This window comes from Alligator sinensis, unplaced genomic scaffold (genome assembly GCF_000455745.1).
Source record: "Alligator sinensis unplaced genomic scaffold, ASM45574v1 scaffold347_1, whole genome shotgun sequence".
In the NCBI taxonomy this organism is placed as follows: domain Eukaryota; kingdom Metazoa; phylum Chordata; order Crocodylia; family Alligatoridae; genus Alligator; species Alligator sinensis.
In genome coordinates this window covers 3,543,780-3,568,316 of record NW_005841922.1, presented here as the reverse complement: position 1 = coordinate 3,568,316, position 24,537 = coordinate 3,543,780, and the positions used below count along the sequence as shown (strand labels likewise).

Here is a 24,537-nt window from a genome sequence, read left to right as displayed (position 1 = left end):
ATCTGCAGCTCCATTCCTCCCCTACCCTGCAGCCCAAGCCTGGCAGATGGCATCTAGATGTTCTCATTGTCACCGGCCCCTGCACTGGGCCCCAGAATCCTCGTAATTCAACCCTGCCTGGATTCCTCTCCTCAGGCGGTCTCACCCACCTTCATTCTCGGCAGCACAGCTCCCTGAACCACTTCCCCTTCTGGGCATGGTCCCCTAGGACCTTTGGCTCTCTAGCCCTGGCCCACCTCTGGGCCAGTTGGAGCCCCAGGCCCTCAGCTCTTGGGTGTTCCTTGCGGTGGGCCCCAGGGCCCCAGCCCTTCCGGTCCTGGCCCCAACATGGACCAGTCAGGGGAAGTCCAGACAGGCCTGAGTCTATGACCTTAATCTCTTTCTCTGGGGGTCCACCCTCCAGACCCTACAAAAAGGGGTAACCCCAACCCACCTTTCACTGGGGTGGTAACTGGCTTGGCATTTCCTGGGGGCTCCCGCACCACCAGGAACCCTACCAGGCCACCCACTCTCAGCAGGGTGCTGTTTTAGGTCATACCCAGGACCAGGAGCCTCCTGACCATCCCCTACAGCTCCTCCCTTCCCTCCAGATGACACCAGCAGCCCTCCGGCCAGGCAATGTTGTTGCCTCACCTCTCAGCAGCAAAATGCCCTGTTTATATGGGCAGCCTTGAATCTAAAATGGCTGCCCTCATCAGGCACTTGCCGGCGGCTGTCTCAGGCCCTTAAAGTGGCTGGCACAAGCAGTGCCCTGCTACAGAAGGGCAGCAGACAAGATGGTGGCTACCTCCCTGTCCCCCTACCACTGGGGCCTCTCCGCCAATCAGCACCAAGGGGTGGGGCTTCAGGAAGGGCAGCCAGCAATCACAATGATGGCTGCTCTCTCATCCCTTCTTCCCTCTGGAGCTGCTCAGCACTGAGGGGCAGGGCCTCTCCACCAATCAGCACTGAGGGGCCACAAAATCGGCTCTGTTTGTTGGGTTCTGGCCACAAAAAACCCTTTGTTTTGCCACAATTTAATGAGGTTTCTAATTATAAGGTAAGAAGCGCATAAATTAGATTACGTGAACTACCTAATTCACAGCATCAGCAAAATGTTCCTTTCCTATATCTTGCTAAGTAACTAGTTTACCTGCAGTACTTACTATTAATGTTGCATCAGGTTGACTCTTAATGCTTATTTTATATAGGCTCAAAACACTACTCTCAGGTAGAAAGTGCTATTTCCTTCCTTTTAGTAAGAAATTGAAAGACTTTTCCAAGGTACATGAGAAATCTGCAATTGAGGCCAGAATTAAACCTGTATTTTTCAGGTCTCAGCTAAGGCTCCTAACAATAAGACTATCCTTTTCCTCCTAGCCTCTTCTCTCTTTGTCTCTGTCTCATGATTTTACAGTCATAATGGCTCTGTGAACAGTAATCAAAATCAGGGAGGGGATAGGTGGCAAGGGTTTCCAAGTGCATTTAGAACATTAAGCACTGCAAGTATCACAACACACCTGTGAAGCAGGCTAGCATGATGACAGGGGTATCAGAGGTTCAACCTGTGGGCTGGATCTGTTCCGCAGAGTCCCATCCTCTGGCCCCTGGTGTTATGTTATGCATGTCCCTGGGATGCACACTGCGCACACTGCCTGCTCCAACCAGCTCAGGACCTGTGCTGCACACAGCTATTTCTTCGCATGATCTGGGACACACCTCATGTGGTGTCTGCTCTGGTCAGTCCAGGACCCATCCTAACTGTGGTGCTCCCTCTCCCCACCAACAGCCAGACTAGGTGCCACATGTGCTGCATCTGGCATGGAGGGGAGGGATGGGGAGGGCACAGGTCCATAGGGCTGGTTACAGGCCATTCTTTTTGCTTGTGATTGGCCCTTTCCCAGTCTTCTGACTCCGAGCCAGATGAGTTTGACACCCCCGCATTATGACATTCATTATGGAGATGAGTAAGTGATGTACTAGAAAGGTTACACAAGTTATTCAATGTCACAAAGCAGATTAGTGGCAGAGATGGGAGTAGACTCTCCAGAGACTCCTGATAGCTAGTTCCTGGTATGGTCCCTGGGGACATCTTCTCTCTAATATAGTAGCTATACCATACACAGTCATCTACTCAAAAAAAGCACAGGAGATGCATATTAAAGAAATCGCATTGCAGCAAACAAATCATCTTACAGTGAGCGTAGCTCATTATCATACACTTCATAAGACACAGGTTTCTTTTGTAGCCTTGCAGCATTGTTCCAGTAACTAGCAAAGCACACACTATGACTCATGAATCAAATATCTGTTTTCTTCTGTAAGCATGTTTTTGTTTCCACAGCTCCATCATGTCTCATGATGAGAAGAAGTTGCATTTCCAACTGACTTTAAATTTGATTTTTTTTGCCCATTCTTAAGACCTGATTCTCTGTAGTTTAAATATTCTCATTCTTTAAAGTTAAAGAGATAAACTGAGAGTGCTTTTGAAAGGGCTCAGTAAGAAAGGTACTAAATATGCCCTCTAAATTAATATCGCTCCATCAGCTGTAAGCAGAAGTTTCCATTGATTTCAGTGAGACTGTGTGTCTAGATCTTGATGGTACAGATGAGCTGGGAGAGGCAGGGAGCAGAGTGCCTAAAACATAACCACCCCCTCCCCAAAAAGCTAAATTAAAGTTAAGTGTGAGAGTAGATAGCAGTGATTTTTTTAAAGGTAAAAACAAGAATGTTATCATTGTCCCTGAAACAAGAAATTCAAAGTTAAAGGTAAACTTAAAAGAAATTAAACCTGTTTAAGAATGCTTAGCTGAGATATCCAGACAACCTTAACTCTGCCCTTCAGTTTTCCTATGAAGAAAAAAAAATTGAAAGAAGCCCTGTAAATCTCAAAATTTATTTATTCTGGGTCTATGAAGCACTCTGCTGGTAGACAAAAGGCCTGGATTCACTTTCTGGCCCTGCTACTAGCCTGCTGGGTGACTATGGCACTCAGTCTGTTTCTCCATCTGTAAAATCTGGTTAAAGCTTCTGATTTCCTTTGTAAAATATTTTGAGATGTGCCATGGTGTACCAGTATCAGGTATGAATTACTGGTAAAAAATGTTAATCATAATTATATGATCACCAGATGGAAGATCTCATGACAGTGAAGGAAACCCTGCAAAGCTTGCTAAGGCTATTGTTCTTGGGAGCGGCAGATGATTCAGCAAGGCATGCTGTGAGAAGAGCAGTCTGTATAAGCAGATCCCTCCACCTCAGTAATGGAGGGAGGTACATTTTGAGTCTTGCGGTTTTGTTGGGAAGAAAAACTTTTAGGGGAAAAAATCCTCTATGATGAATTGGGTTTCAGAACCATGTAAGAAAGGAAACATGAGAGAGGAGATTCCTTTACTAAAAGCAACCGGAGAGAGAACATTTTACGGTTGGCCTGTAATACTTCATAAGGACTAGGAAAAGCAAACCCGGCTGGGAATCATAGAATATTCCTAGTTTTACTGACTGCCCAAGGGCTGTATCCTATTTTTGTCTTGGAGTTTGCTGCAACTGCAGGACAAACTCTGCTGTGGTCTATTCTGCCAGCATTGACAGCTGCTGCCACTCGCAGAGGTGAAATGAAACAGCTGTTTAGCAGTTCCTGCCCTCACTGCCTCCAAGGCTTGGGAGGTGGAGGGAAGAGCACCCTCTTTGGATGGTTAACTGCACAGATGGCCTGAAAGGCATGCCTGAAGACAGCTAGCAATTAAAGAAATTATTTTGCAAAAATCTTGTTGATCTAATAAAAAATATCACCTCTGTCCATGAGCCCTGATTGCTTTTTCCTCTAGACCAATATGGCTACAACCTGGATACCTGCCTGAAGACAGGGCATTCCCCGACAAGCTCAAAGGCACGGTTCCTGCTTTGAGGCGTTTACAGTCTAATACGACATGGCAGTGTGAGGAAAAACAGAGTAGAGAGAGGCAATCAAGGGAAAGGGACACTGTGGGCTAAAAGAAAATGTAATTGCTTCAGGTTCTGTAAACAATATCTTTTATTTGACGAATTTCTCATGATGCCATATTAGTACGTCCAGGAAAGATCGCTGTGTTCTTAGCATTCAAGGAGGCTGGATGCAATGAGCTGAGCTGAACTTTACCTGGCACACCACTTGGAACAGCTCTAGCCTGGCACAATATAGCTTGGACGTGGGTGCTCACTGGGCAGCAGTCTACATAAGGCACAGGAAAGGGGGAGGGGAGGGGGGAACAGGAAGAGGGCAGACCTGCTGTGGCCTGAGGAGCTCCAGAAAGGCATCACCATGCACAAATGGTAGTCTGGGAAGCTTATACCAGTGCTTTTGTTGTTTTTTTGCAGGGGGAGAGGTTGAGATTTCATGTCTCAGGCCAAATAAGCTCTGAATTCTATTGAGTGAGCAAAGCTCAATTGTTCAAGCCTGTGTGGTGCTAGGATTGAGCTGGTACCAGGTACATATCGGGGAACAGCACATTGTAGCAAGCACTGCAGGCTGGTGCAGATTCAGGCTAGGGCCCTGGAACTTGAGTTACTCACAGGACATCATGAGCAAAAGAGAAGTGAATGCATGTGTATGACACATGCTTGAGGGGCTAGGATCACTACTCCTAGGACAGAGCCTATGGGGGCTGCTCCTTGCTTCATCCAGGACACTCGATTTTGTTATCTTGGTTCCAGAAATGGAGCCAGGCAGCTTTTGTTCCAGATCCATCTTCCAGCCTCTCCCAGGCAGGATCAGCCACTCGAGCACTGGAGAGTAAGGTTCATGAGAACTGACATGAATGTATTAGCATAAGGCTGTCAGTGAATGAGGGATTCCCTGGAAATGACTTCCTTACTGAGCCCTCCTTCCTCCCCCTGCAGAAATCAGACACCGGATTTCTAATCACTCCCCTTTTCAGGAAAAGCTGCTCTGCCCTTTCTGTACGAAGAAGCTTTCTCTCCGCATTAATTTCCCTCTACCGCCTGCCATGCAACTTTACACTTTCCTCTCCAGCTAGGAGTTTGCTAAATACGCTGAGTCCACTGTATTGTTTCCCCCAACTAAAACATGCCATGTGTCCAGAGAAGCTGGATTGCAAACTTTTCCTTTTGGGTTCAGTTCCTTCACATTCCAGTGCTCTGCTATGGTAGAAATCCTCCACCGGGCAGATTTTTCTATCCAGACAAGAAGCAAGGTCAGTGGCTGCTCTCATTTTAATTAAACAGTTGTGTTTAACTCTAAACTTGGCATCCTTTCTCCCCATGCTCCTGATGGAAACAACCCGGGGTCACAAAGCTCTAAGTAAAGAGGTTCAGTTTATTCCTTTGTATGCAGTGTCTGCTGAAACCTCTGCTTCTGTATTTGCACAGTGTTTCATTACTTTTAGAGTATCTAACTTCCAAGTAGCTCTGTGATTGATTTATTTTCACCAAGTCAGACTTGCTGCTTTCCAACTTTATGCACACACTGAAGACTAAACCTTGCAAGGGGCTGTATGAGTTGCATTTTTTCTTTGATCCTGCAATGTACCATTGACTAAAGTAGCTCACAGCATTTTGGAATATAAACTTGTGGCACTCTCCTTGTCACACTTTTGAGACAAAGAGCTTGCAACTTTTGATTTTAAACTTGATACCAATAATGCACAATGCTGACAGCTCAGACTGGGTAGTTCTGTTATTTTCTGGAAGCAATGAGGTTAGATTACAGTTGAAAAGTCTATTGCTGAAACATATTGCATTATACATTTAATCTTAAGAGTCACTTATCTAAAAGCCTATATCATCATAAAATTTAGGAAGTTCAGTGTCCTGTAAATGTACCTTCTCTTCTACATAGAAACCTCTGCAATGCTATGCTGCAGTACCCCGTATTAGAGAAGAAATACAGCCATTTGGAACCCAGATTGCCTCCCTCTGAATGCTAAATCAATTGTGGTTATTTCTTTCCAGTGAGGAGGGGAAATTAAGCCCCTGGACTGTATCTGAGTGAAAAGTTTCAGTTGTGGTGTGGTGTGGGGTAGGAAGAGACATCTCAGCTGTATAGATTGACATAACTCTTAGAAAATGGGGTAATGGTGTTACCTGGCCTTCCTTGTGTAACTGATTAATACTTCTGCAAGGTTTTGGACAATCTGAAAAACCAATCTCTAAGTTAAAAGACCACAGGTTTGGGAACACTGATGCTGGGGAAAGCCTCAGCACAGTAGGAGAGTGGGAGATGAGGAAAATTTCACATTCTGAAAATGGTTTTCTAGTCTAGTCTCCAGGCTTCATCCTGACAATTAAGAGATTGGGCACTGGGGAGAAAAATCACCTAAATGTCTCAGGCCTTATGAAAAAAACAACTGGATAAATAAATTGGCCAAGGACTAAGCAACACATTACCTTGGAGTTTATCATTGGCTGCAGGAAAAACCAGTAGAAATGATCATTTGTCTTGGTGACAATAAGAGGAAGAGGGGTAGGTTAGGAAGATCAGGAAGAGGTGATTGTTGCTTTCCCAGGCCCTGGGAAATGGATGTAGAATATAAATGCATATTTTATATCAAAAGCTCTCTATTTTTTCTAAGAGTCTAAAAATGGTTTTGAATAAACAAAAATCCCAACCTGACTTACAGTTGTTTGCTGCTGGGAAAGAGAAGAGGATTCAGTTTAGTGGATTGATGCAGTGATAAGACTGAAGTGTTATCACAATCAGAAAGGAGATTCAAGAAATAAGCTAAACCGAGCCTCTCATCTCGCCGAAGTGACTACAGATATTCTATTCAGTAAGTGCCCGGAGCAAGTGTGGCTTACTGGGCGTGTGAAACCGACATTTAAGAAGAGCTATTGTTAAATGCTGAAAGTGTATTTGAATTCATATTCCCTCTGGGTGGATCTTCTGTTCCTCTGGATTCTCCAAGTACACTTAGAGCTAAGTACACTTAGTCTTTCTCTAGCCCTGAGGGGCTCCCTCCAGAAACAGACGATGACAATGGACAATGACCTGTCTGCTATCCACATGGGTCAAAGGAAGTCAGGGGTGAAGCAGTGCCAAAGACATGTTGGAAACTTGAAGCCAGGGTGCAACAATGGCAAGTGATAAAGTATCTCTTCTTGTAAAGGGACTTTATCAACTTAAAACATATCTTTCTGCGTGAAAGTCTCTGATTCTCTCATGTTACATGAGTCACCACTCAGAGTCCAGATCATTTAAGAAAGCAAATATTTGTCTCTGTTTCCATTTGCTTACTCTGTGCATTTGTCAGCATTTTGTGCACCATAATTTTCAATACAAGTATGCAGTCATTGAGATTTGACTGCATACTGCAAAAGAAGAGACAAAAAACCCCCAACAGTTTAAAAGACAAGCAAACATGTCTGCAACCTACCAAACCAGCACCTAAACTCATTGGAAATCTCTCACAGCCAAGGTTTTATCTGTGGGTCAAAAGATGGTTAATGAGGCCTACCTGGGATCAACAGACTGTTGCAGCTTGGGCACAAGTTTCTGTGTGGGGTGGGTGACTCTGGGTTCTTGGTTTGGTTCACAACATGCTGTTTCTACTGCTCCTGTTTTTCCATCTCCTGTTGTCGTCAGTAAGTTTCAAAATATTGAGACCTTTGCAGCAGACTCTCCCTCCATTTGGGGCAGTCCTGGATGATAGTCTCCCACAAATGGATATTGATGCTGCATTTTTTCAAGCTGGCTTTGAGGATGTCCTTGAAGCACTTTCTCTGCTATCCGCTTGAGCATATGCCTTGACTGAGCTGGGAGAATAAAACTTGGTTTGGGAGTCAGGAGTTGGGTATCTAGAAGATATGGCTGGCCTGGCAAAATTGATGTTGGATGAGCAGTGCCTCACTGATTATGGTGTGTGGTTGCAAGAGGACACTAACATTGGTGTGTCTGTCTCCCCACTGGATTCAAAGGAGCTTCTGCAGGCAGTCTTGATGGTACTTCTCCAGCAACTTGAAGTGTCTCCTGTACATTGTCTGTATCTCAGCTCTGTACAGGAAGGTGGGGACAACAACTACTTGATAACAATGATAACCCATGAGCTTCGTTTTGGATCTGATGTCGCAATCTTAAACCACCTGTTTCCTCAGGCATTCAAAGGGTGCACTTGCATATTTGAGGTGATGTTGGATTTCTTCATCAGTATCAGCCTTCTGTAACAGAGATGGATTCCAAGGTATAGGAAATACTGTGTCCTCCAGAGTTTACTGTGAATCTGAATTACTGGAGCTGGAGACTGCTCATTAAGAGCTTGTTGATGGAGGATCTTAGTTTCTGAATGTTAAGCATCAGTCCCATTTTCTTGAGTGCCTCAGTAAAGACGTTGATGATTGCCTGAAGGTCTGCTTTCAAGTGAGCACAGACAAACCATCATCAGTGTACTGGAGCTCGATGATTCAGGTCAAGGTGGTTTTGGTTTGGAGTTGGCTGAGGTTACACAGTTTACTGTTCATTCAGTACTTTAGCTCCACTCTGACTGGAAGCTTGTTGGTGTTCAGATGTAGCATCATGGTAAGAAATATCGAGAAGAGCATTGGAGTGATGATGTAGCGGTGACATATTTTGATGGGCATCCATACTTCAGAAGGATCCTCCACAGTGGTTCTTGCTTGAGAGTTGAAGCCTTTTCTGAGATCAAAGAAGACCATGTAGAGAGGTTTATGTTGTTCCCAGCATTTTTCCTCCAGCTGGTGAGCTGTGAAGATCATGTCAGTTGTGTCTCTTGATGCCCTAAACCCACACTGGGATTCCAGGAGGAGCTTTTCAGCAAATAGAAGTAGATGGCTTAGGAGGGTTCTCACAACGATCTTTCCTGTGGTGGACAGCAAGGTGATCCTTCTGTAATTTCTTGAAGATTGTCACAATCATGGTGTCCTAAACTAATCTGCAGGTGAGGTACTTTTCAAGAATTGCTTGTGTAAACACCAGTGTGTCTACCATTTGCTAGTGAGTCATGCCAACCTTGCACAGAAAGGCACTCATGATAAATGCAATAACTCCAGGACAAAAACTGACCACAGTGGCACACTGATTTTTGGCTCTAGTTATAGCAGTGCAAGCCCTCCTGTTGGCATTTCCTGTCCAGCCAATAAGGCCACAATCATCTTCAGAATTTCAGTTGAAAAATACTGTCCTGGCTTGCAAATCCTGAAGATGCCTTCTGATTAAATCAGCTTAGAACTGGAGCAAGGATCTTTCTGCCAGGGGAAGGATGGAGAGGAGGCTGAAGAGGAACAAAATTGCAGCTTTGAGGAGCTCCAGCAGAATGGAGAAGATGCAGTAACTTTCCAAGTCCACTCTCTACTGTTGCTGATGCAGAGGATTTAATATCTTGAATGCTGTCTGTGAGGATTTTACAAGGAAAATGCCAAGCTAGAGATCAAAAGAGAAAGCCCGCTCACTAGAGAAGAACGACTGGCTTGTCCTGCCTTCCTCAGAAATACTTGGGTTGCTATCCCTGTTCAGGAGGACAGAAAGTATCAGGGGAACTGGGAAAAATCCTGCTATGGCTTAGTATAGGTGTCACAATCTCAGCCTGCCACAGGGACTTGGGGGCTTCACTTTCTCCTGCCTCAGAATTGAAAATCCGTAGCCAGAGTACTGGGCATCACAGTCAGCAGTCTGTCCAGTGCAATTAAAGCTGAGCATTATGCAAGGGTCCAGTAATCCTTATTAGTGCAAAATATGTGTGTTGAGGGGGAATTTATAGAGAAATTCCCTGGGGGAATTTACAGAGAAAGTTAAATGGCGAGGTTTTAGTATTCGTCTATTTGCAGTTTTCTATCTTTAAATCATTATTTATCTTCAATTTACTGTTGTGTTAAAAGTAATTCAGAAGAGAACCACCCTAGTTGTCTGTTTTCCAGCCCCTTCCCTGTATCGGACTGATACCTTATAGGTGATGTAAACCCTCTGAACACATACCACGGGAATATGTTACACATTGTGTTAGGGTATGTCATGCCACTGTGAACAGCAGGTCCCCTAACTCACACAGATTGATGGCGTGGTAAGGATTAACTGGGGAGGTAGAAACAGTAATTTGTATGCAACCCCTTAGTATTTGTTTCATGGTCAAGGGGCCACCTGAGCCTCTCAGCTTGTTGGGCTTAAGTAGGTAAGGCACACCAGTTTGAAGCTTACAGTGCTCATGGGAGTAACATGGTAAGCTTTAGGCTTGTCTTCCTCTGAGTCCTCAAATGACCTGGTATCCAGTTACCGTTGGATCATCTGTGGGTCAGCTGACTCCAAAGGAGGGTTTGAACCCACAGCAAAATGTTATAACCAAATGTTATACCAGCTCCTTCACATATATAGTGGTAACCGTCATTGTCAACCATGCATGCTTTTGGAAGTGACATTTTTCACAATTGGTTGCCCAGCTTGACCTTTAAACAATTGATTACTGTTCCGCAAACCAACCACTGGACACTAAGAAGTTACATCTCTTGTCTTTGATTTCAGATCAGATAAGACAGGAGTCTTACCACAGAGCTGACAGACGTGGTCTAATATCTATGCTAACCTCTCAGTTAAGCTGATTACCGACAAGGAGTATCTTTCACCCTTTCTATTTGCACTTTATTGTAGTGTAGTTTCATTCCCTTTGCTCCTATACATATTTTGTTTCATAATTAATTTCTGCAGGTGTACTACAGCATGTTCTGTTCATGCCTAATTACCCTGTAAAGTGGCCGGTACTCAGTAATATGTCTCCAAACAGCACTCAGGAGAGGTTGAAGCTAAAGGTCTCTTATTACATTGTTGTCAGCTAAGATTGAGGAAATGTTTTCCTTCCTCCCTGAAGAAAATAGGCAAGAGAGTCATGATGACTTCACCCATCTCACAGTAAGGCAAGAGACATACATCATCATTCGTATAATGTTGATGTAAAAACTTCCTTGAATGGTTTCAAATGCACAAATACAAGCTTGTATTCATATATTCCAGGCACAGAGCTTGAGGAGAAAAGATGGCACCCCTGATCCCTGCCAGAATTAGTAGGAGCTGAGGGGAGACTGTACTTTATGGGAGGGACTGAGAGCACTAGCCACAGGATCCCTTACACAATGCAGCTGGGATCACATTCTCTCTTGCCTCATGCTCTCCTTTCTGTCTGTCTGCATCCATCTGTTGTGCATTGTGTCTGGGGTTTACAGGAACTATCAATATCCTGTCTGTGCAGCACGCATCTGACTCTCCTTTCTGTCTGTCTGCATCCATCTGTTGCGCATTGTGTCTGGGGCTTACAGGAACTATCATTATCCTGTCTGTGCAGCACGCATCTGATGCAAAACACTAAGGTGTCCCTGCTTCTTTATGAGCAGAAGCAGCTAAGCTAGAGGGCCCTGGGAGCTATGCAGGGCTCCACAGCTGCAGGTAGCCTTGGCAGCAGTCTAATGAGGGAATTAGCTAGCACCTGCACCCAGTCAGCTGACCAGAAGGTGTCAGGACCCTGGGCACATATAAGCTGCAAGGGTGGGGCTGGTGGCAGTTAGTTCTCTGGCAGCAGCTGGGGAGAAGGAGCTCTTGCAGAAAAGCTACTTGAAGATGCTTGTTTGCCTGTTCTGCTGTTGGTAAGATTGATGGGCTCTAGGAACTCCTAAAGTACCTGGGGCTACAAGGCACACATTGCTGAGGAAGAAGCTTGCCTTCTTAAAGGGGCAGAGTGTGGCCTTCAGTGTCATTGTTATGTTGTAGTCCAGGGGCTCGTATTTATGTTATTATTTGTACCAGTGGACCGGGATGAGGCTTATTGGGGAGGAGGAGGCCTCATTGGGGCTAACTGTTGCCTTGTGGGGTCAAGCCAACTCTCAGGATCTCGATATTGAGCTGTTAGACAGGAGGGTGTGACACAATTGCTCACACCCTCACACACTTCAGGTAGGGAAGAGAAATGGAATCCAAGTCCTTGGTTGAAGAGGGGGTGGGGGTGTTGGCTATCTATCGAGGCTGGAAAGGGGTCTTTGTCCAGCAGGTGTTGTTCAGAGGTGGGTTGCTGGCAGGGCCTCTGGGGGAATAGATGGTGTGGCATGATGCTGGTCCAGATGGAGGGTGTCCTAAGGAGTCAGTCTTCACTACCCCTTTTTTTAGGGGGCAGGCTACCTATGATCTCCTATGGGGAGACTGTCCAGGCAATGTCAGTCCTGTTCCGGAGGGCTCCAGGTGTTCTTACTGAGCATGTGCAGCCTTGGCACAATGGTAGGTTGCCTCATCTTTTGTTTCTTGAATGCTCAGGCTGGTTCCAAGGGCTGGGTTGTTGGTCCAGGTATTGGTTTTGATGGTTTGGTCATTCGGAGGGAGCTATTTTTAGACCTACTGCCATTGTCTCTCAAGCACCCTCATTCATTCAGAAACCAATTTACATGAGACTGGTTAGATATGAGTCACAGTTAAGACATAGGTTATACCAGGGCATGACAAACAAAATGGAAACTTGACATGACTTATGCTAACTTACATATGTAGGTGTAAATCCTATAGTATCAGTAAAATGGGAATATAGAACAGTAAAAATCAATATAAACATAATTATACAATATAAAGAAGGAGAAAAAACAAAACAAATACAACTTGCTACCAAAATAAAATGTTGAAGCTTATCCTATGTCTTAGCTCACTTATACTTATCTATAGGGAATAGAGAGGGAGAAAAAGTCAGAAATGCTTGGGGAAGCGGAGGGAATGCATTTTAAAGGGAAAAAAAACAAGAAAAACTGGGGGTTTTGCTACAACACTACCATGTGGTTCACCAGAGACAGGGTATAGAGAGGCCAGTGAGGGTGCACCAGAGAGCCCAGTGCCAGGGGGTGTGGAGATGGGGCATAGAAAGCCCAGCGTCAGAAGGCATGGAGACAGGGGTCAGGGACCTAGTGATAACAGAAGGCCGAGTTAGGCCAAATCATCCCTTTTTGGTGAGGTTGTTTAAATATCACCTGTGAGGCATGGGGTGTGGTAAATGAGTGATGATTTGTTTTTTATTTGTTTTGGAGCCATGCATCTAGCCCATAAGCCTTGGGGTATCTAGCAAGGCACCTACTTAGAACAGGACCTAGCAAGGGGTCTAAGAATCCACAGGATTTAGTGGGGTCCATCAGGACTATGACTGCCTAGCAACTTGAGGGCAGCCTCCTATCTATTATCTTAATCAACAAGACATGGCAGGAAAGAGTAGAAGGTGCCCACAGGGTGAAGCTGGCATGGTCACAGAGCCCTAGGGGCATCACTGCCATCCTTGGGGACCCTGAGCCATGACACCATCACAGTGGGGTTCTTGTCTATGATTAAGGAGCCTAGGCACTAAGGTAATACAGATATAGAATAATAAGCATTGCTGCTGGCATGAGAGAGTAAAACTGAGCTCATGGTGAAGTAATTTAGGCCATATTTTAACTTTGTTATGATGCTATAATCTAGTGCTTGGTGTCTTCTGAATTCTAAAATTCTGCTTTATGTATGTTTGCATTTATTTATTAGAGATATATGCTAAAGACAAAATAGCTTATAAAACCAGAATAAAATATTATAGTATAAGAAAACAAACTCCTACCATAATACCCCCACAATTCAAAACATCCCACTCCAGCTCCTCGGCTTCTCGCCTAGGAGAGTGCTACCCCACTACAATCACACAACCATGCTTCCCAACCCCAATTCCAGTGCTACCCCACTACAATCACACAACCATGCGCCCCAACCCCAATTCATTTCCTCCATCAAAAAGATTTTCTTCCCAGTCTCCTTTCTGACTCCTCTCACCTCCCCTCTCCTCTGCCCCTTACCCAGGGGAGTCCCCTCCTCCACCTCTCCTAAGCCCATACATTTTTTCTTAAAGATCTTTTAAACTTTCAGGCTAGGGACAGACATTAAAAATGCCTGAGCCTGAATTAATGCAATCTTTGCAGGTTAGTCTAACCTGGCTAGGCTGAACCAGTTTATAACTGAACAGATATTTTCTCTGGACTGAGGAAATTCAGGCACATGCCTGCAGTGGCTCAGGCTAGAAGCTAGGGGGTGCTAGAGCAGCCCTCCCTTCCCTTACACAGTACTGAGCTGAGGCAGGGCATGGCCAGGGAGGCCTGCCTGGACCATCCCAGGCTTTTTCCCACTGGCTGTTCAAGGAGTGGGAGTGTTGCCAGCCCCCTGCTAGCACTCTGAGGCAAGGAGGTGTGTGCAGTGCATGCACTGGTTGATGATACGGAGCTTTTCAATCTCCCTACCTGCTTCTTTATACTGTCTACAGCAAACTGACAGGCGAGCAAGCCAGCAGGGAGCTGATAACTGTTTATCACCTCATCAGCAAAACAATAGCCTCTCTATTAATTCAGCTCTTCTTAAACAATTTACTAGGTGACCTGGTGATTAGCTCCAAAAAAGCTCTAAGTGGTCACTGTTCTGTCTGCCTGTCCCAGTGAAATTGGAAATACTCACACACGGACACCTCTCAGTATTACCTAGCATACCACATGCCTAGGGTCTGTGGGGCTAGGGTCCATGCTGTGGGAGGGAGGGGGAGATTCCTGCTTATCCAGCAAGCAGAGTGGGGGGAGGGGGGTGGGAGGGCAGGGGGAAGCCAGGCAGACCCTGCTGTGTCAGCAGTCTCTGCTAGAGCTCTGGCTAGGGAGCAGAGAGGAGGAGTCAGCCTTGCTGTGGAGCAGAGAGCATGCCAGGATGCTGGGGGAGTCTGGTTTATTTTAAACCAGCAAGGGGTCTGGGACAGACCTTGCATAAACTGGGTTGAGCCAAATCAGTTAAGTGTGATACTACATTCAACCAGGTTTTAGCTCAAACTGGTTTCAGCCATTTTCAAACTGGCTTATGTGCACTGAACATCTATTCTGTTACAGGTTTAAACCAGTTTCTGATCACTTAAACTGACTTACATGTAATGTCTGTCCCTAGCCTCAGAGTAAGCATTAAAATGGGAGACTAAGAATGCCTAAATAAGAAGCTGTTAAAGTGCTCGGGCTGGTAATCCGTAGTGGTGCATAGCACCACTCTATGCCAGTGAAATGGGGTGATGAATCGCACTCCTCCCCCAAGGAGTTCCCTATTTAAAAAACTTGATCCCTGTAGTGACACAAACTAAAATGTCCCTTCTGCATTTTTCTAGAGCACTTTATCAAGGCGCTGCAAGAATACCACGTGGTTGGACCTACAAAAGTAGATGTGAATGGGTGTTTTCTCTCCTACAATTTGCAGCATCATACTTCAAGTGCCAGGAGAAAAAGAGACCTCAGTCAAAAGGAAAATTTTGTATATTATAAAATTAGCCACAAGGAGAAGAACCTGTTTTTTAACTTGACTGTTAATGAAGAATTTCTTTCCAATAACTATGTACTGGAAAGGAGATATGGGAACTACACTGGTGCAAAAGTTGTGCCTCGCTCAGGAACTTCATGTCACTTTATTGGCGTGGTACTGCATCCAGACGATGGACATGGGACTGCAGTGATCAGCACTTGTAATGGCCTGGTGAGTGATGTGACTTTGCTTCATGGTGCTGTGATAATTTTTATTTTATTTTTTTTCAGAGCTAAAAAGAATCGTGTATGCAACTAAAAAGTAGATGGATTAGTTGGACTGTACCAAAATAGCACTTCATATCATGTGAATAAGAATTAGCTTGAAGTTTTATCCAGTCTTGAACCTAATCTACACTTCTTTGCTGGCTCAGCAAGGGGAGTTCTAAACTTTGAAGCTCTTTAAAATCTTGCATTTCCCCATGTGCTCAGGTTTAGTTTGGGGTTGGGAGACTAAATACTTTTTCTTGCTGAAGCTCAGATGTGCTGGAAACTTCATAAAATCTTATAGAGGTTTTCATTTCATTTTTCATACTGCAGGCCTTCCGATGAATTTGATGCAAACAAAAAAGGATTTTGGTTGCTAATTGGCCTAGCAAAGCAAGGTCAGATGACATTTCTCTGACTGCCTGGAATGTGCTAGCTTTTTGAATGCCACATTTGATTCATTCCACAATTTCAGGAAATGTTCTTGGCATCAATGGACTGCATCCTATTAATTGCAGGGAGGGGGTGGGATTTGGAAGATGGTATGAAAGAGGGGAAACATTTGAAGTCCTTAACATCTGGTTAGCAGAATTTCAATTTCAACAATCTCTATAACTCTTTCTTGATCACATAACAGCTTAATGGTGGAAACTTAACTCCCACCACTCCTCCAAAAAGAGCCTTTCCTTTTAGTTCTATTCATCTTTCTGATATAGTTTAAAATTGACACCCTGAGAGACCTTTCTCCCAGAAGCAGAGGAAGGGAATAAGAATAGGGATGGAGGTTAAAGGAAGGAAGGGAGGGAATGAGTAAGGCTTGGAAAGTCCCTAAGGCCCACCTGGCTTAGCACACAGGGACTGGTGGCCCTTACTAAGGGGGAGAGGAAAGCAGGTTTGAAGGGGCATGCAGAACCACAGGTATATTGGACAGAAGGCTTGCAGGGAGTCCTTGAAATAATGATGAGTGAAGGGTGGCGCACGGAGTTTATTAGGAGCAGGAATGGAAGGAAGCAAGAAGCCTCTGGTGTATACAATGCCCTTGGCCTACAGAATCTGTGGAGCGTGTAACCCTCTAACTCCTATGAGCAAAATGATCTTCCTAAGTGAAAAATGATAGCTCTTGAAAAGGAACCAATCCAGCACCAAGCCATTCCTGTTGTCTTTATGCATGGGAAGAGTTTAATCGGCAACAGTCCAAGTTATTCACCTCTGGAAAATCAAACAGGCAGAGTAAAGCTATGTATATAACCAGCTCTGTAACCCCAATAGGAGTGACTTTTCTCAGACACTCCTCATCAGCTGCACCAAATCCACAAGTACAGCAGGAAAGTCACTGAGTGCCCCTGCCCCTGCTTCCCTCCCCTTCCCCATTGCACGAGGGTTCAAATGAAGATGCTCCAAAATGGAGCCGCTTCAGTAACTTGTGTCTATACTGCCACTCAGCCCCTGCAAAGTTTTCAAAATGGGAGGGGAAAAAAGGAGCAGGGGGAGTTCAGTCTGCAGTGAGGGGAGGGAAGGGGGAAGGGGTCCTCCAACAGCCTCCACCCTCCTGTGCTGGCTGTGGGGCCCCCCCCAGAACAAGCTCTCTGCTCCCTTTTCCCCCCTCCCATTCTGAAAACATCTGGGGCTGGGAGGAGGGAGGGGTGTTGCTAGGGGAAAGTGGCTGCAGGCTCTGGCTGCAGGCTCCCAGCCACTCTAAACAGCAGCTGGATTCCCCAAACCCCAGGACCCAACAGAGAATTTCTGTTGAGTCAAGGGGATCCCATTGTAACCCACAGCACTCTGCATGAGTTGCAATGGAGCAGCAGTTCTGTTTGTGCCTTATGAGCCCCTTTGTAGTTTGTCACTGAAAAGAAACAATGCCAGTGAGGACTGTGTGCATGTGTCTTGAGTTTACAAGGGCCTGGTAAATGAGGCTTTCAAGCCTGAATTGCCTCTTGTGTTTGAACACATTGGGATGAGATGAACATCTGTGAAGAATTTCCTTTTCCAGCCAATCAATTGATATGTTAAGAAATTCCTTCCTGTTCAAATACTGTAGAAACCTTGAACTTCTAAAATGTCCTGAACATATGTGAAAAGTAACACAAACAAGGTCTGGTGTAAAGGAAATTGGGGCTCTTGGAATAGCACAAAATTGTAGACAAATATTTGCACATTTCTTAAAGATGTTTTTCTAAATGCATTATGTTTAAAGATGCAGAATATTGCTCATAATCATTGTCTGTGGGACTGAAGTTTTTGATTGTCCATGTTTTCTGACTAATTTTAACACTGGGGACCAATTTGTTGAAGCTTTTTTACAGCTGTAAAGAGGCAGTTGGGCTATACCTGGCAATAAATAACTTATGGTCAAGCGGGCTGCTATACTCTCTCTCTCTCTCTCTCTCTCTCTTTTTCTCTCTCTCTTTCCTTCTCTTCTCTCTTCTCACTCCTGTTTGCAGTGACCATGTGGTGTTGTACTCTTCCTTCCCCTTGACCTCCCCATTTGCTCTGCAGCAACACTTCTTTTACCTAAGGCAAAGATCCCTGTACTGCCCAATACTGCAGTGGGGTCTGCTCATCAAGGGAGTTACTACTAGGACCATTGTGACAAGAGATTGGGATGTGCTGAGTTTTTTGCGGCACATGAGGGCATCAGCTGAAAGTGGTGATCAGACACCGCCTGCTCAGTCATACCCTGTTAGCGTGTGTGTATGGGTGTCTAACTGCATTTTATTATTGCCCTGCTGAAATGAGGGATGAACTGAGTTCAAGACACACGAGTGTGTCTGCACTGACAGGCTGACTAATTTGGCCTGACTCGGGCATGCCCTATTAATCTGTGTGTGTGTTTGACCAATTCAGCAGTTGGAGGAACCCAGCCTCAATGAACCTGAGTCCTGTAAGATAGCTCCAGTGGGGGTGAGGATTTGCAGAAAGGAGAAATACAGCTCCATATAGAAACACAAGTAACACAAGCAGTACATTGATAGAATTCTAGAGGCCCCAGAAATGTACCCCTAATAAATGAGCACACCCCAAAGTGACAGGCAGATCTAGTAACACTGGTCTAGTGCCATCATGGCTTCCATGTCAGGACGAACATCTTTAATGTTGGTCCTGGCAAGTTCTATCCAAAGCAGATGGAACCTTGACCTGTAGGTCTCTGTAAAATTTTCATAAGGGCTTCAGTGAAAGGCTATGGGAGTTTGGCTCTTAAGTCACTTGGGCACTTCAGAAAATGTTACTTTTCACTTGGAAGGGCCCTACAGAGCAAAGCACATACAACTCCATGGATCCATTTTCAAAGGCATGAGGTAGTTCTGAGATGACTTGAAGCTGTGGGAGGACAGAGTCGAGTGTTCCAAAAAACTGTGGTAGGGTGACTAAGTCCACCATCTGGCTGAAATAACACTGCAGCTTTCAAACACAGCGGACAGCAATGTCAGTGGCATTCCTTTTCTGCCAGCATGTTGGGCGGCCTGGCAAGATAAAGGAAAACGCAGAAGTGTAACTGAACAACGAGCACCACTAGTTCTGTTGGTAAGATGCTGTTCTTCAATAAGCTGTGAGCAAGCTCCTTATCTCTGACCAGCTGGCACTTGACGGGGCTGCACCGTATAGACTAACTCAGATGCATAAACTTTCATAAGCAATAGCATCTGACAAGGCAAGCTGTGAATGGACTTGCAGGGAGCAATCGTTCAAGTAGAAAGTGATGCAAATACAAAGGCTAAGGATGTCTATAAGGTTCAACTCTGCCTTGCCTTCTACTTGACTTCAGACTAACGAGGATACCTAGCTCTCTGCAACTGGCACGTGTATATCTTGCTTATGAATGAAGGTGGTCAAAAAACTTTCCATTAGAATGTTTTTTCCTATTGGAAAATGCTGACTTGATTACATTCAAATGTTTCGTGGGTGCATATCCATTTTCTAGGAACAATCAATGTTTTGAAAAGGTAAAAAAAATATTAGAAAGTTTCACCTTGCCAAAAACTTTCAAGATTCCTACTTTCATCCTGACTCAGGACAAAACAAAATCTTACAATCTTGGAATCTCTTGCAGGATGACAATTCTAGTTTTGCTCAAACTTTTTTCCAGGAGTAATTGCTTTTAATCTTAAGCCTATTTGTTGCATGTTACCATTTTTTCCTGATTGCAGATACAAATTCAAACTCCGGGGACAAATCCGGGACCAGTGCCCAGTGTGGTGAGAATTTGTCTTGTCATGAACATCACACAGACACAACATAGATAGAAATATAGAAATCATAAAGAACACATGTCACAGGCCAGCTGGGCACTGTGAGTGTATCAATTTTATCACAGGCCAACTGGGCTGTTTGGTTCAGTTTTGGATCAAGGAGGCAAAGTTGGGAGTGGAATAAAGGCAAATTTGTTATAGCTTACACACACACAATAGTTAACAAAGATAAATGCGATAAGCAGATAATGCAGTATTAAAGAGCTAATAGTAAATAACAATAACAGATAAATCAATTCTGTCACAGGCCAACTGGGCACTGCGAGGGTATTAGCCACTGGGCTGTACAAAACAACAGATAGACAGACATGGGTTGGCAACTTATCGATAGTCCCTCAGTACCAGGTACATGTCAAGTGATTCCAGCGAAGTCAGGCGTCCCCGATCGACACTGTCAGAGAGTTACTGGGGAAGATCCCTTGATCAGGATCCGATCCTCACTCACACCAGGAGTCTGGGGTCCAGGCATGGAACAGAAATGACCATTCTGTTCCCTCCTTCCTGCTGGTTACCTGACGCATGTGCTTTTTATACCTAGTCTTATGCTAATGTGTTGGCCTCAGAGCCACTCACAATGTTGCCCTACAGCTGTTACCCTATGGGATTGAAAGGTGTTAAAAATTATCATAAAAGGTTACTACCCAGACTCGGGTTTATCCAATAAGCAAATTACAATGCAGCAACTTTAGGTTTGAAATTGACATTGCCCCGTCTACGCCCCAACCCCTTTTAGGTTTAATTTGAATATGCTTTTTTGGGACGTGCTTTCCTGGAATGTGTTGGGTATGCCAGGCAGTTAGATCCAGTTTTATCATCAAGGCTGAACCCTGAGCAAAAAACCATTGGGTCTCCTAATCTTACAGCTACAGCTTCGCCTATGGGGCCTAGTCAGTTCCATGAACAGTTAATTTATCATTTTGGTTAAACTTACGACAGACTAGTTACATTTGTGGCTTACAAACTTACAAGCTTTATATTAACTAATATTACCTGCTTAGGCAAAATACCAAATGCCTCCAAGAAGCACACATTTATTGCTTATTAATCCCTCTGGTTCTGGCTGTCACAAACACATTTTCAAATCCCTGGAGTTTTTACTTTGTTAATAAAAAATAAATAAATTGAAAAGGGTTTCAATGCTGTACCCTGGGCATCCCTCTGTAACAACGGTGTTATTACCATTCATTCTTATTCATTACATTTTGAAAGTCTTTTTGCTGCTGAATAAATCAAGTGGAGATAGATACAAAACGCCTGCTTCTGGGAAGATCAATTTTCTAGTCACTTTCAGAGGGCACAGGAGCTTGAAAAAGGTAGTCCAGTTTTCTGAGTATATATGAAAAAATTTGTCCCTAATTGCTAGCAGTGTTCCCCCTTGACAATATATTGCTTCATTTTGTATTTTTACTAGCAAAGTATAACACTTTACTTTTTTTACAATACCTAAGGAAATGTAGCAAGTCTCAAAAGCTTTGTTCTCCTTGAAATATTAAACTGTTTTTATCTAGCATCTTCTATAACTCCCTAAATTCATTGCAGGGTAGAATAACTCAATCATCCACTTGAGTCTTCTTTTATATTTTAAGAAGTATAGGTAGGGAAGAGATCTGAAGATTCAATTCTTTACATGAAAACGAAAATTGACAAGTCTAATATGCTTCTCTGGAAGACATAATTGGCAGGAGTTGCTGAGGAGAGAGAATTTTCTACCAGTTGTGAGATGAGACAGCAGAGAGAAATTCAGTTGTGTGGTCTAGAACAAGAAGGTCTTAACATTGGGGTGGAAATTTTAAATTGAATGCCCTGAGGGGAGTGCTCCAGGACAGGTGTGGGTGATATAGTCTTGTTTACATGCTCTGAGTATTTACTGTATAAATTTGACTTTTTTTTCCCTTCCTTTGATGGCTACAGGTGCTCAAGAAATCATGTCTGGTATGCATATGCATTGGCCAAATAACACTCCTAAATGTGCAAGTTTCCAAGTGGAAAAGTTTGTACAAAGGGTGGGAAAAACATTGGAGTGTACTCTCAGTGGTTAATCATTCCAGAGTTCTTTTTCTACTTATTTGAAACCAATTCTTTTATAGCTTTTTATCCCTGGATTTTTACCTGCCTAGCACTCGTGGCCCAACGGCTGACACTTCAGGGATTTTAGAGTTCTGTGAATATATTCCCTAGTGCACAAGGTAGGCATGTTAGGTAATGTGTTATATATGAGCTGGATGATAAAACCATATAGAGCATCACATGCATAATCTGACATTCAGAATGCACTTCCCCACTGAAGTAAAGTAACATGCTGACTTGTTGGAAAACTCTTTAAACCAGCAGAGAACAACCTTTGTGGCAGCTATGCCACATTAAGCTTTCTCTCCCCACCTCCACCCTGCACTTTCACCCTGGGAGGGCTGTGGTCTGGCTCCAACAAAGCCCACAGGGCTTGGGATTTTGGCAGCAGGGAGTAGTGGCAGTATGACCACTGCTCTCCTGCTGCCAAATTTTGCAACTTGTGGGGAGCCCCATTGGCCAGATACCAAGGCTCCATGGGCAAACCTCATGGGCCAGAGGCTGAGCACCTCTGCTCTATAACAATGTGCAAACAGCTGAGTCTGTTTTGTTCTTAGTGTGATATAAACCATTCCTTTGTCGCTAAAATTGATGGGGTTGGGGAATGGTTGGACTATTTGCCAGCTATAAATGGACACTTGCGATAGACAGGAGGATTAAAGTGGTGGGGAGTGAAATTGATTCCATGCTCAAATGAAAAATAAAATCACTTTGAATTGGCTTGAACTGGCAAGTCCCCAGTTTGAAGAAAAATAAATATGTTTGTGTATCTAATGATAGAGGAGAAAATGTGGAGACATGGAGCTAGATTCACAGAGGAACTTAGGCAGTATTCACAAAACCAAAGAGAAAGAGGAGAAAAGTGGTTTTTCTCTTGTAGCCCAGTGATTAGGATGCTCTGCTAGGAAGTTGGATACTTGGATTTAAATATTCTGTTTACCAGATTTGGAGTAGGGTCTTAAGTTAGCTCTCCCAACCACATGAGACTGCCCTAACCACTGGACTTGCAGAGACTTAGGGGTGGATCTCTCACCTATGAAGCTGTTCCAGTTTGTGCAAATAGACCAGGTCTATGGACCAAGAACAAGAGCCTAGACTGGTGATGATCAAACCACTGGCACTCTCTCCCCCTTGCTCATTCGGTGACTCAAAACTCTTCCAATATCCTTCCACTATACAGGATGTAATCTCTAGATCTCTTCTGCCCCATCCATGTTGCTGACCATTTTGCTAATGGTAGAGAACAGATGGGAGAGAAAACTGAAAAGCCCTAATGGTGCTCTAGTAATGTTAAAAGGAGAGAAAATGTTGTTTACTATGCAAAAAGAAATGCAGTCTGTAGGCAAAGAAGCTGTAATTTCATATTTTTTGAGAGAGGCTTACTAAAATAGGAAGTAACAAAACAAAATGTTTAATTGTGTCCATTTAATGGGAAAAATACAAGGCTTTGTCATCACAGTTTATTTAGTACACATTTTATTTATGTACAATAATACTTTACATTTCTATTTTGCCTTTCAGTAGAGGATTATACTTATCTTCATAAACACACTAATGAATTAATCCTCAATTATGTATTAATCCTGATTTTCCCTTGTGAGGTAGGGAAGTATTTATATGCTTTGGGAGAAAACAGAGCCACAGAAAAATTAAATGCTTTTCCTAAACTCATATAAGAAATCTAATAGGCTTGGGAAATCACTTCTGTTTTCTGCACCTCCATCTTTTGCCTTAAGAACAAGACAGTCCTTTCTTTAGGCAATCATGTTGAAACTGTGTATCAAGTTTTCAGATAAGAGCAAAGATTTCTTAGGTCATCGTAATACATGAACCAATCTGTTAACATTTTATCATCAGTTATTGTTGTTGGGTTTTTTTTTTCCCCAAAGAGTTTCTAAACCTCGTTTTGGGAACAGTGGACTGGAAAGAGGGGTGCTATCCAGCGGTATTGTTGTACAGTGTTATTCAATAGCACTTCTCAACTTCTCACTTATAACTCCTGTGTAGAGGTGTCAGTGAGTAATACTTTTTCAACTGTCTCAAATAGGCTAAAGGATGCTGTGTTTCCTGATAGGCCATCTACCATCTGGTCTACAGAAATGCTGTCTACCTAGTCATGATGAGCCATCAGCTTTTGCTAAACTCTAACTAGCAGAGAATGCAGTAGTACGTCTCCTCAGCCAGAAGAGCTACCACAAACGCGTAAGACCTATTTCCTCTTTACACGGGCTTCCCATGAAAAATTTAATTAAGTTCATGGTCTGGCCCTCGGGTTTCTAAAAGATTTGCCTAAAGAACCAGGAGGAGATGAATATAATTGAAAGTTCCCTTCATAAAGGTAAAGATCATTTTAGGAAATGGTTTGAGCCTGTGGAACAAGCTGCCACAGGAACTAAGCACAGTTGTCATCTTTGTCACTTTCCAGTCCAGGTGTGAAGCACACTGCTCTGACTTTTCCTTGTCCACTCAGAATACATATAGGATGCATCTACATGTTCAATTAATGCACAGAAAGCTTATTGTGCAGTAAGATGCTGTATAGTAAGCTTTCTCAGAGAGCACATCTAGTTGTGTGCCCATTGGGAGCAAATTTGCTTCTGGCAGGAGCAGTTCAAGGAAAGGATACTGCTGCCTTGTTCTCCTACCATATGGCAGCCAGGGGGAACTCTTAGGCTTCCCCAGGTGCCAGCCCTGGGCTGGCAGAGGGCACTGGGGTCAGGCCTGGAGCAATTTA

At 43.9% G+C, this 24,537-nt stretch overlaps 1 protein-coding gene across 1 annotated transcript in view; it reads left to right on the top strand.

Annotated features, from left to right (window-relative positions):
* Window positions 1–4,930: 4,930 nt before the first annotated feature.
* Window positions 4,931–24,537, top strand: part of ADAMTS12 (ADAM metallopeptidase with thrombospondin type 1 motif 12) — a 365,944-nt gene continuing 346,337 nt past the window's right edge. Inside the window, exons 1-2 of the mRNA XM_025198488.1 lie at window positions 4,931–5,171; window positions 15,090–15,451. Of these exons, the coding sequence (XP_025054273.1) occupies window positions 5,045–5,171; window positions 15,090–15,451 (489 nt within the window). The 5' untranslated portion in view covers window positions 4,931–5,044. The remainder of the gene's footprint in view (window positions 5,172–15,089; window positions 15,452–24,537) is intronic.